The sequence below is a fragment of the Ceratotherium simum genome, chromosome 7, assembly GCF_057802395.1.
Source record: "Ceratotherium simum simum isolate JZ-2026a chromosome 7, ASM5780239v1, whole genome shotgun sequence".
NCBI lineage: Eukaryota > Metazoa > Chordata > Mammalia > Perissodactyla > Rhinocerotidae > Ceratotherium > Ceratotherium simum.
Window position 1 is genome coordinate 52,595,237 of NC_141906.1, and position 19,269 is coordinate 52,614,505.

Sequence of the window (19,269 nt, forward strand, 5' to 3'; positions counted from 1 at the left end):
ACTTTATTTACCTACTGGTGAACACTTAATTGCAGTTTTGATATTTTTATACAGTTATTTGACTTTTTTGAGGACGTGACTCATTTATTCCATGAGAACGTATTTATTTGATTACATCATTTTTCCCTTACACTCCAGCATCGTTAGCACTAAATAGTACTTGATTGAATGAATGAAGAAAGGAATATATGAAGAATGCATGAGGACCAATATTTTCATATCTGTAGTACCCAAGTAGTAACACAATCTTAATTCATGGCTTTTGCTTTATTGTATATTATTTTTAACATTATAAGATTTTACAAAGTTTATGTTTTAAAAAAAAATATGTTTAATATTATTTTCCTTAGCTCTACTTTAGATGAATACAAAGATATATATTTAAAAGTGTGCAATACCAATATTTGAGATGTTTATTTTTCTGTTATATATATCGTATTTTTAAAAGCAGTCTTAGTCAATCACGCAAAAAAATTTCATTTAGGTCTCTGCAATTTACTAAATCAATGTAATTTGCTAGCTACATCCTACTTTTGGTAATTTGCCTAATGATTACAAGGAAAGAGCAAGAATTTTGAACACAAACATAATGGATAAATAAACAAAATGTCTTGATATTTTGAGATATTTTAAAGTGTGTCCTTTTTGGTCCTTACAGAAAGTGTGGACTATGGGCCAGTTTTTGTGCAAGAACCAGATGATATAATTTTCCCAACTGATTCTGATGAGAAGAAAGTAGCACTGAATTGTGAAGTTCGTGGCAACCCAGTTCCCAATTTCAGGTAGAAGTTCACTACTATTCATCGTTTTGCTTGTCTTAAAAATTCTCTTCAATGAGATTCTGACACTCCCAGGGAGTATTATAATGTCTCAAGTAATTTTTACATATTTGTCTTCTGATTTTTCCTAAGATGGCTTCGAAATGGAACAGAGATAGATTTGGAAAGTGATTATCGCTACAGTTTGATAGATGGGACCTTCATTATAAGCAATCCAAGTGAAGCAAAGGATTCTGGTCATTATCAGTGTTTAGCAGCCAACACTTTTGGAAGTATTCTTAGTAGAGAAGCCATACTTCAGTTTGCCTGTGAGTAAAGTATACGTTTTCTTCCATATATGTATACAGTATGTGTATATGTAATTTTCCAGTTTACTTAGGTCAAAGCTTAAGACCTCAAATTTAAAAATAGAGGTAAAACCTTGGTAAGGATTAGAACTATGCAAACAATGTGTTTCTTCCTGAGATGTTTTGAAATTCCCTGAAATGTTTGCCCTCTTCAAATAAGCTCAACATACTAGTCTGAGAGGTTAAAAATCCTATTCATGGAAACAGATAAAGTTTTAGAATTCAAATATCTTTTGAAATCTAGTAAAAAAAATAGATTTCTAATTATTTCTGTCTGCTTTTTAAAATATCCACTTAGCTGCTTTTATTCTTCTACTGTCTATTATAGTCACTATTTGCTGTATATTCTTCTGGACATAAGATAGCATATTCTAAAAATTCTGCTTATAGTCAAGTAACTAAAGAAATGCCTCTGAAATGCTAATATTTCAGAATCTGACTATAACTTCCCTCCCAGATGTCTCAATTTTTTAATTAAAAAAAAGATTCCATATGTATACTAGAATGTATACATTTTCTAAAATAGATCTTATACCTAATTAATTAAATGTATTTATTTCTTAAAACTCTTGAAATTATTTCACTTATAATGAGGGATTACACCAAATTGAGGCGAGGCTACTGGGTGAAAAAATCTTAGTATTATTTCTTAATAAGTAACCCTACTTGAATTTAAATTCTTGAGGATTACAATCTCTGAAAAATAGATAGGCGGGCCAGGAATCATCATGTTAATAATTCATACTTAACTATATTGGCTATATAATTTATCACAAAATGATTTTTAGGTTAAAATTACACCCTGAAGAATGGAATAATTCATTTTTTTTCTATATAATCTTTCTCACATATTATTTCTACTTAACCCAGAATCTAGACACCCTATTATTGGAGTGTGAAAAAGAAAAGGAAAGAATAAAGGAATGATAATGGATACAGTTTGGAGAATATTGAGCTGGGTCCTAGAAAAATCTAGATGTTATCGTTTAAAGTAGATTTGGCTAAAGAGTTCAGATAGGTTCTTTACAGACAGCAGATATACCAAGATAGTAGCCTAAATATACTTCCTTGATTTTAGAAAATATTACGTGGTATCTCACAGAACCTGATACTTTTCAGTGCACACATTAAAAAAGTCACTTAATTAACAAAGTAAATAAGTCTCCTAATGGCTCCTCTGTTCAGTAGAGCAGTCTTTTCAAGACAGATACAGCAAATCCAGAGAACATGATGTACAAATATTGGTGGCTTATCCCTTTCTTTTTGGCCTATACTACCTGACACAAGTATACCAATTAGCAATAGCCTGTATATCAATTGTTTCTCCCCAAAATCAGCAGTGGCGGCAAAGTACGCAAAGTTTTCTACATGCTTCAGAGCAGAAATTTCTTTACTGGAAGATCTTTGGTGTTTGTATGATTGTGCCTTCCTAGGATTCCTGCAAAGACCAGTCACAGTTGTCAACTACTCACCCCCACCTGGAATGAGCACATTGGCACCAGCATTTATAGTTCAATGACTGGACAAAGGAGGCTCTATCTATCATTTATCTATCATCTATCTATCTATCTACCTATCTATCTACCTACCTACCTACCTACCTACCTAATCTATTCAGCATCGAGCTGTCCTGAACTTAGTTTAGAGAAATATTTGCTTTATTTTTAACTTAAACATTATGGGTAGACATACATATGCATTCATTGGTAGCACCTTATGACCCTGTCTCTCCCCGTTCCCATCCACCTGACTCAACACTGTTCTGGAGGCCATACATATGCATAAGAGCCCATAAGGTGCCTGGGTGAAGCAGTCAATCACTTACATAATGAAGGCCACTTTTGCCTCAAAATTACTCCTCCACCTAGATGCCATTATGTCTACAGTGATGATATAAAAAATGGAGTCCTTTAGGTTTAGTTTTATCTTGTTTCCTGGTGATCTTTGGGAAAAAATGCAAATATAGGTGGTAGAGAGAAAGAGTGAAGACTAGATCAACTTGCTTTCTAGTCTACCTGGGTGTGGGCACGGGTGCTATGGGATTCTAGGAATCAAGGTAGTTTTGTGATTAGGGGGAGAAAATGAGGTACAAGTTGGGGAGAAAAAAGAAAAGAGGCTTCTAAAAGGAAATGAAAGGATATGAAGGTAAAGTGAGATTAAAAACTTGTTGGCAACTTTTCTTTACATCATGTTTTCCTATGTCCAGCCTCACAGATAGATAGAGAATGAACTCCCTATTTATTGTTCATAGAATGCTTAATGTCCAAAGGGCTTTTGAGGATAGAGGAACACTCATTACTCTTTACATATTTTAAAGTTGAAATCATTAATCCTTTATATCCATCAGCCACTATTTACGCAAAAATTTAAATATTCATTACACAACTAATATTTCAAAACTAAATATTTAGTAAATTTAGATAATTATTAAAACCTATTTAATCAAATTGAATGTTTATATCTAATACCTGAGTCTGTTAAATGTTTTAAATGTCATAAAAGGAGACAAATATACAAATTATGAAAATTATTACAAAATTTTTGATTAATGTTTATAACTAAACTCTGCCTTGTACTTATTCTTGAGACATACTTTTATGCTTTACTCAGTTTACAATAATTTTATTAAATAAACATTTTTACCTTTTATACCTTAATTTTATCATATGCCACACAGTAGCTTTATCAGATATGTTTTTCTACACTATGTTAGTACTATAGAAAAATTGTGGTCTTCTAATCAAATAGTAAGAAATATCATATTACCCAGTCCAGAGTCAGTTTCTGAGTTACAAACCAATTGAATTTTGTTTGCTCTATTCAAATGTGAGACCTGTTTAACAGACTTGGCCTTTTTTATAATTTGAACGTTATTTATATTATATCAATGACACTTTAAATCTATAGCTTTTACATAGGCTTTTGCCTTTTGGAATATGACGTCGTTGCTTAAAATGGTGTAATTCTAAGACTTATTGGACAGTGTTAAATAAACATTAGATGGGTCTCCCCTAATTATATTCATAGGAAAAAGTATTGATCTATATTTTATTAATAGATACATATTTAACTGAAGAATCAAGATACCCATATGCTAAAAATCCCATATTTATTAATGATAATAAAATTTAAACATATCCTATTAGAGTCATCTTCCTTTTGCATGAAAATTCCATATATATTGTATATGTACACATACACATTATATTAATCTTTCTGATTTTGAGTATCATTAGAATCACATGAGTGTTTTGCAGAGTCAACTTATTCATGTACATATACGTATTGTCACAATTTGGCTATTTATTGCAACTTCCTTAATGCTAGATTCTTTGTCCTCTTATTAACCAGAAATATATTTTAAAATATTCTAATAACATCGTGATCCCCCTAGCAAAGAACAGATTCAGCTACTTTTCATTGGCCATAATGCATAATGTTCTGGAGACTAAAATCTACATCCTAGAGATGCATATAAGACTGTCTCAAATAAGTTCTAGTGGTGGGTAGGATAACATTAGTATTGCTAAACCAGTTTAGGAAAGAGGTTTTAAAAAACAATTTTTTTAAAGTCTTGAGTTCACATTAGTGGCTTACGTGTATTGAATGCTTACTTATGTGGCAGACAATGCTCTAAGTCATTTAAATTCATTAAGTAATTTCATGCTCACAACCAACATACGAGTTGCTATGTTTTTCCTCATAATTTTATTGTTATTGGATGATCTGTGGTTAGACCTTGGAAAGCTAAATTTTCTAAATGAATTTGAGACAGGACAAAGATGACTGTGGCCATTATCAAAAGCTGATAATATCGTCATTGATTCTGGCTTTTGAAGAGAATGGTGATAAAGGAGTGGTGACAGCTTTAGCTGGTGGTGTAGCATTAACAAAGGGTGTAAAATTAAGTGAGTGTAAAACAAATCTAATTTCTTTTAAAGTTTTGTTCCAGTTCTCTTGTTACCCAACATATCAACAATTCAAAATAGCAAATGTATATTTATATGATAATTATTTTATTTTACTGATATGTTTTGTCTTAACCTCATTTCAAAGGTGATTTATTTAACTTGCTATATAAAATCATGTATCATAAAAGATAAATACGTAAATAAATAAATACAGCACCAGAAAAAATAAATTTCATAAGAGTTCAAGATCCTTAGGTCATAAAGTCTCATAATTATTGTGGTCAAGACATAAATATTTCCCTGTGGCTCCTAGTGGTCAGAGAAAAATGGGAAATACAAATATTTAAAGGACTCTAATTTCCCCTGAGTTCCTTAAGAGAAGAAAATCTTTTCTTAACATTTAATTCTCATAGAAATTTCTCATTTGAGGCTTTATATAGAGATCTCGACAACATCCCTATGTCAATTCAATAGCAAATTTAATTAGCCTGACATAAAATCAAACCAATTTTTTACATTTAACTTGAATTTAATCATGAAGATATTCACTTTATTCATTATAAATCTTTTTTTCAATTTTCATTTCAGCAGCTAATGGATTTGAGCAGCTGCTGCACACTTGCTCATCTTCCTCTTTTAACCTACCCCTCACATGTCTGAATGTCTACCCGTGAGGATCTTTCATTTTAAGTTCTTCCTAAATGAATATTTATAAACATGGCTCAGCTTTGTTAATGTTAATAATGTACTTTAGCATTAATAAATATATTCTTCACAAGGGTATAGTAAAAATTAATGAGGTGGAGAAGTCATGTCTGTGAACTGCTTTTTAAGTTCAGAAAGAAGGACATAAATAAACATAAAGATGGAATATTATTGCTAGTGATGATTGTTACTGGTTATCAATAAGATTATTTTTGACAAAGTATATTTTCTTTCTGTAGCTTATGTTCGTCATGAGGATAATTTGCTCATCTAGTATAGTAATTTCTCTTCAGTGACAAGCAAGAATACACGATAGAAGACTGTCACTCGATTAGCTTATTACTATGATGATGAGAATTTGGAATAGATAACGTGACACTGCACACTTCTCAAATATCCTTCAAAAATCCAAAGCTCATAGCAATCTCTCCAAAGTCTGGATTCTTAGAAGTAATTCATACCAGCAAGTCAAACATAAAATGAATCAAGAGTAAAATCTCCTCATGCTGTCTCGTGCTTCAAAAATATCTTTATACGCCATCACTGGTAAATTGATAGTTCATATCTAAATTCGAACATATTGCTTTTTAGGGCATTTAGATGATTTAGATCCAGAATATTCCATTAGTTTTCCTTGAAGCTGTTGATTAAAATAACCTCCTTAACTCTTTGGGAGATTATATGATTTTTATAGACTTCGTATTTAAGCCCTTTAATTTAACCTTTCATTTTCATATGAAACTCAGAAATTGCTTCTTTAGCTTTTTCATAACTTTTTCTCCTAAAGTAAAATTGACCTTAGACTTTAAAACCACATTTTACTAGTGTTTAGCATCTAATGAAATTATTTGAATAATTGCTAACTCCACAGTATATCCAAAGCTTTATTTCATTAGTCTATGAGACTTTGTCCTTCATAACTTTATTAAATCATTTGAATATTAATATGAATAAGTCACATTGGCATGGATGATTTTATTTGTAAAATTATCAAATTGTATTACAAAATAAATTAATGTCAGTTTGTAATTTTGTATTCTATTAAAAAAACTTTTTTTTATAAAATCATTACTCAAAAAATAGGGTTTAAATCTTCCTCTAAAAGGACAACTATTCTGGGCCGGCCCTGTGGCTTAGCAGTTAAGTGCGCACGCTCTGCTGCTGGTGGCCCGGGGTTCGGATCCCTGGCGCGCACCGACGCACGGCTTCTCCAGCCATGCTGAGGCCACGTCCCGCGTACAGCAACTAGAAGGCTGTGCAACTATGACATACAACTAACTACTGGGGCTTTGGGGGAAAAAAAAAAAAATTAAAAGGACAACTATTCTGATCATAATAGATACAGAAACTGTGAGTGTATGACTCCTTGACAAACTATAGTATGGATTTTTTGATAGAGATCACAGAAAATTTTTTTTTTAATTTAAAAATACACAATTTTATACTTTAAAGGAAAGTTATTGAGTGCATCAAAATTGAAATCTGTGGCAGCTTGTCCTCAGTCCTTAATTCTGTTATGCAACTTATAAATTTGCAAATATTTTATTTAAGTTTATCCAAACACATACTTTGATTATTTATGGAAAACATGAATAATTCTGTCCATATGTGATAGACGACCTCCAGCAAAATGGCCTCACTTGCCTGGCTTGACCCAGAGTACATTTGATCTCAGTGTTTCTCTTCTTGTTTTTAGAAATACAGAAAAGCAGTTCTTCACTCATGTTGTGTGAAGTAACCGGAAAGACCAGCATCAAGGAGTGTATAAATCCTCTGAACCTTACTGCTCAAGCACATTTACTTAATTCATTGCTCCTTAATCCTTAATCCAAAGAAAGGTCTTTAGAGATCTTTCCCCAGGGCAAAACATTCCAAGGCATAAAAGTACAATGGAGGTTTTTTTTAATATTGAAGAATAAATGACATACAATATCCTATCAGTTTCAGATGTACGTCATAGTGATTCAATATTTATATACCTTACAAAATGATCGCCAGAATAAATCTAGTTACCATGTGTCACCCTACAAAATACAATGGAGTGTTAAATCTCTCTGGTGCCAGGTTTACTTGATAAAATAGCAGCTCCATCTCAGAATAATTTATAACCATGGGGAACATGAAGATACTAATATAAACCAAAAAAGTATAAACAAAGGGGCAGATATGGAATATGAGTACTGTCCAAGATTATTTTATCCCACAAAAACCCTGTCTTTGAGGGACAAGTCAGAGAGGAACATGTATTGCCCATGGAGTTCTTATGCCTTAATTGCATTTTCACACCACGTGCTAAACATTGCTGCTCTTCATGTATATTGATGGATGGATGGATGGATGGATGATGTAGATAGAGCTAGATATGGATGTATAGATGTGTATATGTATATGTATAGATGTGTATATGTATGTATTATATATATATGTTTGTATGTACGTATATTTAATAACAATAACACAAGAATAAGCTGCAATAGTTATTGAGCACTTAACAGCCAAGCAAACTATTAAACGTATTTAATGCATCATCACCCCTTTAATCCTCACGTCAGCCGTATGAAAGGAGTTCTTATTGACCTAATTTTAAATGGAAAAGAAAAATGAAGATCAAGAATGTCAAGTTATTTTCCCAAAGTCACACAACTAGTAAATGGGAAAATAGCAGCTCCAACTTAGATCTAACTTCAAACTTCATTCTTATAATCTGTTTTGTGCTACCCTAAACCTGAATTGCATTTTTTATTTAGCATATCTATAGTTATTTTATTCATAAAACATTTACTTAATCTCTACTCTGTCTTGGGCATTGATCTAGATGTTAGGGAGCCTATAATGAGCAATGCATATCCTCATAGAGCTTGAGGCTACCAAAATTAGTACAAATCCCTCAATTCCATATCAATTTCCTTAGTTCATACAGTCATTATCTCCCCCTGAACTACCAGAAAAATTGCCTACCTGGAACTTCTACCCACTTTCTCTCCTCCTTAACATCTCTCTTCTCCACCCTCCCCCAACCCCACTAAAATTCCTCTGTACTGTTTTCTGAAGTGATCTATGTAAAACACAATTTTGACCATGTTGTTCCTGCATAAATCCCTCATGGCTTACCATCATGGTGCAGAAGTTTGTAATTTACCCTATAAGTGTACAGAGGGCAGAGATAATCAGAGAGCTGCTCTAAGAATATATATCCAAGAGAACTCTGTTAAGAGAAGTCAAGTTAGGAGGTCACTTCACTAATCTAGGTAAAAAGGCCTTGAATTCTGTGATATATTGGATATAATAGAATAGATAGGTGTGGGAGGCTCCAAAATAAATGAGAATTTGCAACTGATTAGATGGATGGGAGTGGAAGTGAAAACATATGGAGGAGTTAGAATGACTTCAAGATTCCAAGCTTTGATCAATTCAATTGAACAATTTATAATGCTGTTATATAATAAAGTCACACAGAGAAGAGAAGCAAGTTTCTGGGAGAGTAAAATAATTTCAGTTTGCGGTAATTTTATTCTTACTTTCAGGAGAAAATATTGGTTGGTGCTCAGGTATGCACTTGGGAACTGTCCCCAAAACACATTGAGAGACTCAATGAAACCATAGGGATGTTTCATCAAGAGAAATTGTACTAGAAAGAAAAGAACACTGAGGACTAACCTTTAAGAATATATGCATTTCTCTAGTAGAAAGATAGTGAAAGGTAGAAAGAAAGGAGTTACTGAAGGAGACAAGAAAGGAATGATCCAAGCAGTGCAGAAGAGATCTAATAAAAAAGAGTGAAATACATGTGACCTTCAGGTTTTAAGGTGGAAATTGTCACTAGCGTCCAAGGCTGTAAGTAGCACTCAGAAAAGACTTTTAGATTTTGAGACCTTTAAAAATCAGTTTCAGTAGCAATAGAGATGGAAATCAGAACCCAAGGCATTTAAGTATAAGGTATTATACTGGATTCTGATTTTGGCCATAACAGAAATGAGGATGTATAACAGCTTTTTGTTGACATGACACGGCAGTGAAACATGGTGGGATTTGGTGGTAGAAAGAAGGGAGTCAGTGTAGAGGAAGATGCTGAAAATACAAAACAGAGAGAGTCTAATTAGCCAAATGAACTTCTCCTTTTCAAGTAATGTACAGATTTCCTCTAGATTTTAATCTTCTTCCAGGGAAATATTCCGCCATATAGAAGATACTCAGTGTTGTACATACCATTTTGATCTAGAAAAAAAATTAGAGTTTAGACCACATCTTGACCTGCAAACTTAAACTAGGTAAAGGATCTTAAAACCAGCCAGGGAGCTATAAAATCCTATAAATATTTTTGGATACTTTCAACACTAATTCTCATCTCATATCCTCTAGAATCTTGAATTTTTTTTAAATAAAATACAACCATTATCTCAATGAAGTAGAAACCACTTTTGTCATAAATTTGTAACAGCCAGTAGAAGAATCACATGGTGGTTAGGTTTAACTGATATTTTTCCCATTCCAAAGAATGAAAAGGAGAGGAGCTAAGAGGAAACGTCTAATCAAGACCAACTAATGAGCTGTGTGTTGCGCAGAAGGGCCTCAGCACCTATGAATTCATGGTCCCAGTTTCTATGTGAGCTTTCCACAGTGTTTTTGTTTCTTCTTTTGTTTTTTATTTTCGTTTTGAGTCAACTTTAGTACTTTGGGCAAATTCTGGGAGTTCACATGGGGTTTCTTATTATAATTTCTAACAGGTCTACCTGTGTATCTGAAATAGGAGTTTTTTAAATTAAAAGCCTCTTCAACTCATTGCAATATAGCCTTGTTCAAATTGTAAATGATGCTGTACAAGTCTGTGTAGGAGGCTTATGTCATGTCAACAAAACTCTTTCACAACTTTGTTTAGGATATCCTCTGGGACCGGCCCGGTGGCTTAACGGTTAAGTGTGCGCTCCGCTGCTGGCGGCCCCGGTCCGGATCCCCGGCGCGCCCCGATGCACTGCTTCTCCGGCCATGCTGAGGCCGCGTCCCACATACAGCAACTAGAAGGATGTGCAACTATGACATACAACTATCTACTGGGGCTTTGGGGGAAAAAAAAAAGGAGGAGGATTGGCAATAGATGTTAGCTCAGAGCAGGTCTTCCTTAGCAAAAAGAGGAGGATTAGCACAGATGTTAGCTCAGGGCTGATCTCCCTCACAAAAAAAAAAAAAAAAAGGAGGGAAGACTGTTGCTGTTTGGTGTGAATCATTTAAAAAAAAAAAAAAAGGATATCCTCAGACATTGGCCATTTAACCTAGTCTATAAGTTGGATAAGATTTCACCTCTGAAGTATATTTATGGTCCTTACAGTCTAAGTTTAGACTAAGATGGGACCAAGATGACTTCTCTACGCCAGGATTATATTGTGTCCATTCTGTGGGACTTAAGGGGCAAGTATGGAGTTAGTCAGGGCATAGTAACCACTTCATTAAGTCTATCTCTGTGGACATGAATATATTTATTTATGTTTTTGCCTTTTTAAAATGATTTTTAAAATTTTATTTATTATTTTTAAATTAAAGTGTAATTGATATATAACATTATATTAGTTTCAGGTGTACAACATAATGATTCAAAATTTGTATATATTGCGAAATTATCACCACAATAAGTCTAGTTAACATCCACCATCTTGCATAGTTACAAAAGAAATTTTTTTCTTATGTTGAGAACTTTTAGGATCTACTCTACTACCAACATTCAAATATACAATATAGTATTACCAACTATAGTCACCATGCTGTACATTACATTCTCATGCTTAGTTTATTATAGTTTATAATAACTATAATAAATGATTAGTTATATAACTGGAAATTTGTACCTTTTGACCCCCTTCACCCATTTTTTTCACCTCCCAACCACTGCCTCTGGCAATCACCAGTCTGTTCTCTGTATCCATGACCTCGGTTTTTTGTTTTGTTTTTGTTTTAGATTCCACATATAAGTGAGATCATACAGTATTTGTCTTTTTCTGTCCAACTTATTTTTCTTAGCATAGTGCCCTCAAGGTCCATCCATGTTGTCACAAATGAGAAGATTTCATTCTTTTTATGGCTGAATAATATTCCATTGCGTATATATATAATGTCTTTATCCATTCATCCATCGATGGACATTTAGGTTGTTTCCACATCTTGGCTATTGTAAATAATGCTGCAAAGAACAGGGGGGTGCATATGTCTTTTCAAGTTTTCTCCCCTTCTGTAGGTTGCCTTTTCATCTTGTTGATGGTTTCCTTTGCTGTGCAGAAGCTTTTTAGTTTAATGTAGTCTCACTTGTTTATTTTTGCTTTTGTCACGTTTGCTTTTGTTGTCACATTCAAAAAAATCATTGTGAAGACCTATGTCATGGAGCTTATTGCCTATGTTTTCTTCTACGAGTTTTATGCTTTCAGGTCTTGTGTTCAAGTCTTTAATCTATTTTTAGTTAATTTTTGTGTATGGTGTAAGATATTGGTCCAGTTTTATTCTTTTGCATGTGGCTGTTCAGTTTTCCCAACACCATTTATTTATTTTTTGGTGAGGAAGATTGGCCCTGTGCTAACACCTGTTGCCAATCTTGCTATTTTTGCTTGAGGAAGAATGACCCTGAGCTAACATCTGTGCCTATCTTCTTCTATTTCATATGTGGGTTGCAACCACAGTATGGCTTGATGAGTGGTGTAAGTCCGTGCTTGGGATCTGAACACTTGAACCTAGGCTGCTGAAGCAGAGTGTGCTGAAGGTAACCACTATGCCACCAGGCCAGCCCCCTCAACACCATTTACTGAAGATAATATCTTTTCCCCATTGTATATTTTTGGCTCCTTTGTCGTAAATTAATTGACCATATATGTCTGGGTTTATTTCTGGGCTTTCTATTCTGTTCCATTTGTCTATGTGTCTGTTTTTATGCTAACATGGATTTATTTAGACAAAGAGTTACTATTATTTATCTTCTCCGCTTTTCCTCCTACCCAAGAAACACTAATCTGATCAGCCTATCTTTCTTAAAACACTTAAAGTCTTCCAATCCACTCCAGAATAAAGTGCAAACTCCTACAAATAACCTCAAGGACATTTATTCTTTAGACTCTGCCTACTTTTCCAGATTTCTCTATAATATAGGCTATACTGAACTATATACTGTCCTCAAAACATTTTATTCTTATTTATGATATCAAATCTTTACTTGTGGTGTTCTGCCTGTCTGCTGGGCTCCTGTTCAACAACCAGCCTCTGTCTGTCTCTGTCTGTTTCTGCCTCTGTCTCTCTCTGCCATACGTTCCTTATTATATTTGTTTCTTGTTATTTGCATTGCAACTATTTATGACAGTCATCTTGGGTTCTCAACAGCCCTTCCAAGCTTGAGCACACAACTGGCTCTATAAGACCAAATTCATTGAGGGCAGATTTCATGCCTCATTTATTTTTTTTAGATTAATACCCAACTGCTAACATTCAAGTACATAGTCAGCACTCAGACAATGTTTGCAGAATGAGTAAGTGAATGAGTGAATACCCTCCAGCACCACTATGCTCAAAAAGAATTTCCTTCTAAGACTTGTGAGAGGAATGATTCCTTAGGAGTTACATATACATTTGTCTCTAACGATTGCAACAGAGAGTCAAAATAAATAAGACAATTTAAGCAGAAACATTTTATAAATATAAAGCTCTACATAGTAGTTAGTGAGATTATTACTAAATTTAAAATGGATGTTAATATCTATAAGGGTATTAATGGATTTAATATTAATATCAAAATAGGTATTAATATCCATTTTAAAGTTAATAATAATATCTTTACATATTATTTTGCACACTATTGGTAATATATTGCGTATTATAATAGATGTCTAAAACAAACTAAGGTAGCCTAGAGAAATATGGTCAAGTTATCTTTTTTAAGGTAATTTTTGATATGTCTGTGATTACATACAGAAGAAAGCTCTCTGACTTTTCTTTCTAAACATGATTTTAGAATTCTAGCACCATCTCTCTATTGATCCTGGTAGCAATGAAAGTTTCCTATTCACTCCATAGCTTCATTGAGTTGCAAGTATAGAGTCAGGATATAGTGATAGAATTTATCAAACTAAGTAAAAAATCCTGCTGTTCAGTTCTTTGAGAATGTATGTGCAAATGTTATTCTATTTCAGCTGTCAACACTTAAGGTGTCTACCCATGCCACTGCTATAACTCATGTCTAAAGATCTAGAAATAATAGTTTACTTTTTCAGTAAGTTTTTGAAACATCTTGTTTTTCGGCCTACTATAAGAAAAAAAAAGTGCTTACCTCCCAACTCTTCATAGGTAGAAGGATTTAGAAAACTATCTTCCCTAAATTGTTCATAGAAAATTAAATAGCATTTTAAAAGGATCACATCTGTCAGAACAAAATAACCAAAAATATGTCTATAATATGTCAGTAAAGAACATCAAATGAGGTCATTAATATCAATTGTTTTCATAAACATAGTAAATCATCCACCTAAGAAATCACAGCTGTAACAGACTTATTTAAATTATAATTCATGAAATTTCATAAATAGTCATTAAATTCACAAAATAATAACACAATTGCTGGGATGGAACTAGCATGTTTATTATACAATATTTCTGAGTCCCTGTGCACCACTATGCAAGCAGATCTAGAAAACTTGACTTACAATTATTATTTTTTTAATTCCATTATAAGAGCACAAGAAAGAAAAAATTATCAGTGTTTTACTAATCCTGATTTTTTTAAAACACTTTTGATAGATAAATGGGATTATATCTTTCCTGTAGAGGACATTCTGTGGCAGTGTTTTTATTTGTTTAATTTTGTGATATTTTGTATTTTAGAGATTGTTTCCAAAGTTATTTCTTAAAATATTCTCCAAATATTTTTGATCTTAGTTTATTCACCCACTTTTAGAGACTAAAAAAAAGCAAGCCTATCTTTGTTCATAAAATAAACACTATAATGAAAATCACTGTATCAATTTGAACAATTTATTTTAAACGTTAAACATTTATATAGTATTTCCATTTAATGATATAAACATTAATAGTATTTAATGACAACGCTAATAATAATTGCTAAGATTTATTAAATGATTATTATGTGTCAGAACTGGGGTAAGCTTTTTGCATATACTCTCATGTTCAATCACAAACAAAAACCCCATAAGGTGGGCATTATCCACATTTAAACATGTTGAAAATTAGGAAACTGAAGGAGGTAACTCACTTCCAAAGGTGACATGGTTACTAAGAGATGAAACTGAAATTCAAGTCTCATGTTATCTGACTCTAGATCCAGATCTCTTAATGAAATAAAAGGAATAATATTCCCCTAATGTACTTTGTAGAGTTTTTGCATATGACACCTTATTAAATCATAGGAACAATCCTAAGCTTCTGCTGAGTGCTCTCACAACCTCTAATTTTGAGATCAGAACACTGAAATGATAAAGGTCATATACTACATGTGGCCACACAGCTCAGATTAAGACTTGAACTTCTTCTATGTGGTACAGCTGATGTACTTACGCACATTCATATCATCCTTGCTTTTAACTTATACTTCAGTGTATTCACACAAGACTACTTTTTGGTTTGTTTCATCCCAGGGGCTTATCTCTTCAAATCGATTGTGCCAAAAGAAAGCCACACAGAGAACATGCATGCCAACTGCTTTTACTCTGATGTTATTTTTTCTAATAAATCAGGTTATGCATACTTTCATATTACGTTGACAACTTCATATTGGTTTTTATTAATGTGCAAGTGAACCTCAAAATAGCTCTAATTGTAAGAGAGGCAAAATAAGTAAAATTCATGCAATTTGACTGTCAATATCATCAGAAGATATTGATTGATTGATTCAGAAGATACATGGAAACTGTGGAGGTCTCAGTAATGTGGTCTACAAGGATGTATCTTTCAAAATAAGCTCAATTCAGCCTGTAACAATTGTACTCACCTTAGAACGAGGCCTAGCCTTAGAAATGAGGGATATTCAAGTACCCTACTTTAGTTCAAACTATTTTGTACCACCTAAAGTTTATAGCTACTGCCACTATTGTGGACCTAAACTAAAATCAGTTGAATAGCTAGTAGTACTAAGAAGTACTTTTCTACTATCAAAATTAATGTTTTGGAATCGAGTTTTAACTGCAGTTCTAATTTTATGATTTGAGTTCCCATATTTTGGAAGTACTAGTAATATAAAATTTATAATATTAATCTTATTACACCTACTTACATTATTTTTTCTAACATAATCTGGATGGCATAGTAAATATGGATAAGGCTAAAGGAGTATTTAAATATAAAACATAAAAATTAACTGTCAACCTAATCTTGTTTATCTTTGCAACCCTGGCACCTCTACATCATTTTGAATATGAGGTTTTCTTTGATATTGCCAAACACATTTCAGCATAATTAGCTAAGGACAAATAAAATATTTCAATACATACATTTTACATGGTCTTTTTGAACTAGAAATACTTACCCTTGCCCAGGGTCCATTGAAACTCCTCTGCCACAAGATGATATCCTTAACCTTTGCTTATAACAGATGTTCTTTTTTCCCCCCTGGCCTCTACCATAGAGACAAATTATCTCCATATAAAACTATAAAATAGAATTGCTTTTCTTATTCATAGATTATACAGTTTTTGTAGGCTTATCTCATTCCCAAAATTTACTGCCTTGCACACAGGGAAATAAAAAGAACAAAAAGCTCATGTATGTTTTAACACAATCCTGTACTAAAATTTAACTTTCCTGATTATCTTTCTTTTAAAATGAAATTAGAAATGTATTCCATTACTTAGTTTAGAAAATAATTATTGATTAATTGCTAATCATATATAACTTTTCAAATGGTGAGGCACTAGTAAATGCTAATGACAGGAAAAACAAGGCCAAATAGATGATTCAAATCGTTATCTTTACAAAGATCTTAGAGAAAAGCAGCTCAGTGGACATTCCACTCTTACACAAATATAATAGCTTGTTAGAGAAATTTCCACCCCCCAGGACCTCATTTAATAAATGAGCTGGTTTTTCACAGTGGCATAATAAAGGCATGTAACCTGATGATTCAATTTACCTTAATGATGATAAATTCCAAAGGTTGATGTGTGGATGTGTGTGTTTGGTTAAGAAGTACCTTTGCTTACACTAAAAAGACTGAATATTCATCTAGGCCATAAACTTGTACTACTTTATTATAAAATATTAATCCTAAGAAAAATTAGGAATCGATATTAGCATAAGAAAGAAAATTGAGGGTTTTGTTAGCTAGGGGCCCTTCATTGTGTTTGAGATAATGTATCTATCCTATTTATGACCTCTCTCCTAGTGAAGGGTAAAATAGAAAATAGGTTAGTTGCTTTTCTTTCATCAAAGTGGAGCCTAATATAATGAGTGAAATGGGACAAAGCAGACATTTTGCTCATCTTAGAAGTACTAAGTCAAAGAAGTACTTCTTAGAAGTACTAAGTACTAAGAGTGGAAGGTAGAAAAACTGAGTAATTTAATTATGGAAAACAATAGAGGAGAGATTCTCAAGTAACAGGGTTTGCTAACCACATCAAATTCAGTCCATTTATTAGCAGGTAACAAGGATAAAGAAACTGTGTTTGTCAACTGAGAGGGCACAGTTGAATATAAAGATAGTATTTCCATTAGAGGAATAAGGTCAAGGTTAGTATATGGGATGTCAAGAAGTGAGCATATGGTAAGAAACTAGAAAAAAAATTTGCTTTTTTAAAAGTTAGGCAGTGGATGGATAGTGGGATTTACAATAATAACTTAAGGGGTAGGAAGGCACACATAGTAAACCATATAGTCTACTGAAAAAATAATTTGAAGTGGCTTTTGCTCTTCAACAGTAAAATTCATAGGTGTTCTAGCTTCATCTTTCTCCTTCTTTTACACTCGATTAATTTTTAACAACATCAAAGTCTCCTAACCATATCTAAATTGAGCAGTTATTCCTGAAATAAGCTTTCAATGTCTACATTATATAGAAGATAGATCCTTCTTTGAATTATACTCACATGTTAATGCCAAAATTTACAAAAAATTTACCTTCATTCCATTTGAGGCTTACTAAAAATCCGTGATCACCTAAAATTATGCCTTTGCAGAGAGAGCCACTGTAGAAATATTGGCTGTGATTTGATTTACCCACTGCCAGACAATGTCATTTATAGCCCTACCCTATTTCCTTTGATGTGATTCTCAGATATCTTAATACTACTTCATCTATAGATCAGCAGTTCACCTATATGTGCCTCATCAGTTTAAGAGACTTTGCTTTTACGTATCACATTCTTTAAGGTCATTCATCCCTGATACGCTGTATCTTATTCTATATCTGTTTTCTTTGTTTCTGTCCCTGTTCCTGTTTTTTCACCATGTATAAGCATTCCCAAGTTCTAGGTAACTTCTTCTCTTTCTCTCCCTCTCTCTTGTTTTCTCCTCTCTCCATAAACTATCCCAGACACTGTCTCATTTTCAACTATTATCCTTATACAGGATAAATTCATATCTCCTAAATCCATGTCTTTCTTTCTGATTTTATTTCTAATATCTAGGGCCAAATTGTTTGTTGAATATCTCCTTCAGCACCACAATTCCAATGCTTCATCCTCTTTCCATAAAAATCTTTCACGCTTCTGAATTTCTCTCTTGTAAATTATACCAATGATACCAGATTGGAAAACTTGGGAACATCTCTGATTGCCCCTCTTCATTATCTTTTATTACTCCTCCATATCCAATCAATCTCCAAGTAATTTTCACACATGCATTCTTTCCTTACCAAAGTACAACCACCCTAGCTGAAGTCTTTAGTGTACTTTTTACCTGGACCATTGTGATAGCTTCCAAAATGTTCTTATCACCACCATCCATCTCAGACCACCCCTTGTGTTCCCAAACTATCATATTCCACTGAGTACTAATAAAAACTAAAGAACTCCACATCTGGACTCAACCCATTTTTCTAGACGTCATCTCCCACTTTTGATGCACAATCATTATTTACTACAGGCCATCCGTAATATCCCTTCTCTCTGCCTCATACAGATACGCTGACCTGGACTGCCTTCTTACTTCTATGGCTGTTGACATCTCACTCTCCAAGTTATAAACCACATGCTATATTTTCCATAAAATTTTTCCTTATTCTTCCCAGAATGTTGTGACCTCTCCATAATGACCAATTCTTTGTACCCTGTTTATTTTTGAAGCCCAAAAATCTGGGTTCAAATGCAAGCTCCTAGGAGGAACATTTGGGGCAAGTTAAAGATTGTTTTCTCATCTGTAAAATAGGGATAATGTTCATATCAATCTCACAAGCTTGATACAAGAAATAAATGCGGAGAGATTTGTGAGCCTGGTTCTTGATATCCATGGGGTCAGGAATCTTTGTTTTGCTCACTAATATATCCCAAGTGCTCTAAACAGTGCCTGGCAAATATTATTAAAAATACCATCTGTATAAAAATGTTAATATTTTTGAAT

The 19,269-nt window shown here is 33.2% G+C and overlaps 1 protein-coding gene across 5 annotated transcripts in view; it reads left to right on the forward strand.

Moving 5' to 3' along the window:
• The window catches only part of CNTN5 (contactin 5), an 824,990-nt gene that overhangs the window by 372,230 nt on the left and 433,491 nt on the right, over positions 1 to 19,269 (forward strand). For all 5 annotated transcript variants that reach the window (XM_087433624.1, XM_087433627.1, XM_087433626.1 and 2 more), the window contains 2 exons: positions 659 to 782; positions 912 to 1,087. In XM_087433624.1, the coding sequence (XP_087289750.1) occupies positions 659 to 782; positions 912 to 1,087 (300 nt within the window). The remainder of the gene's footprint in view (positions 1 to 658; positions 783 to 911; positions 1,088 to 19,269) is intronic.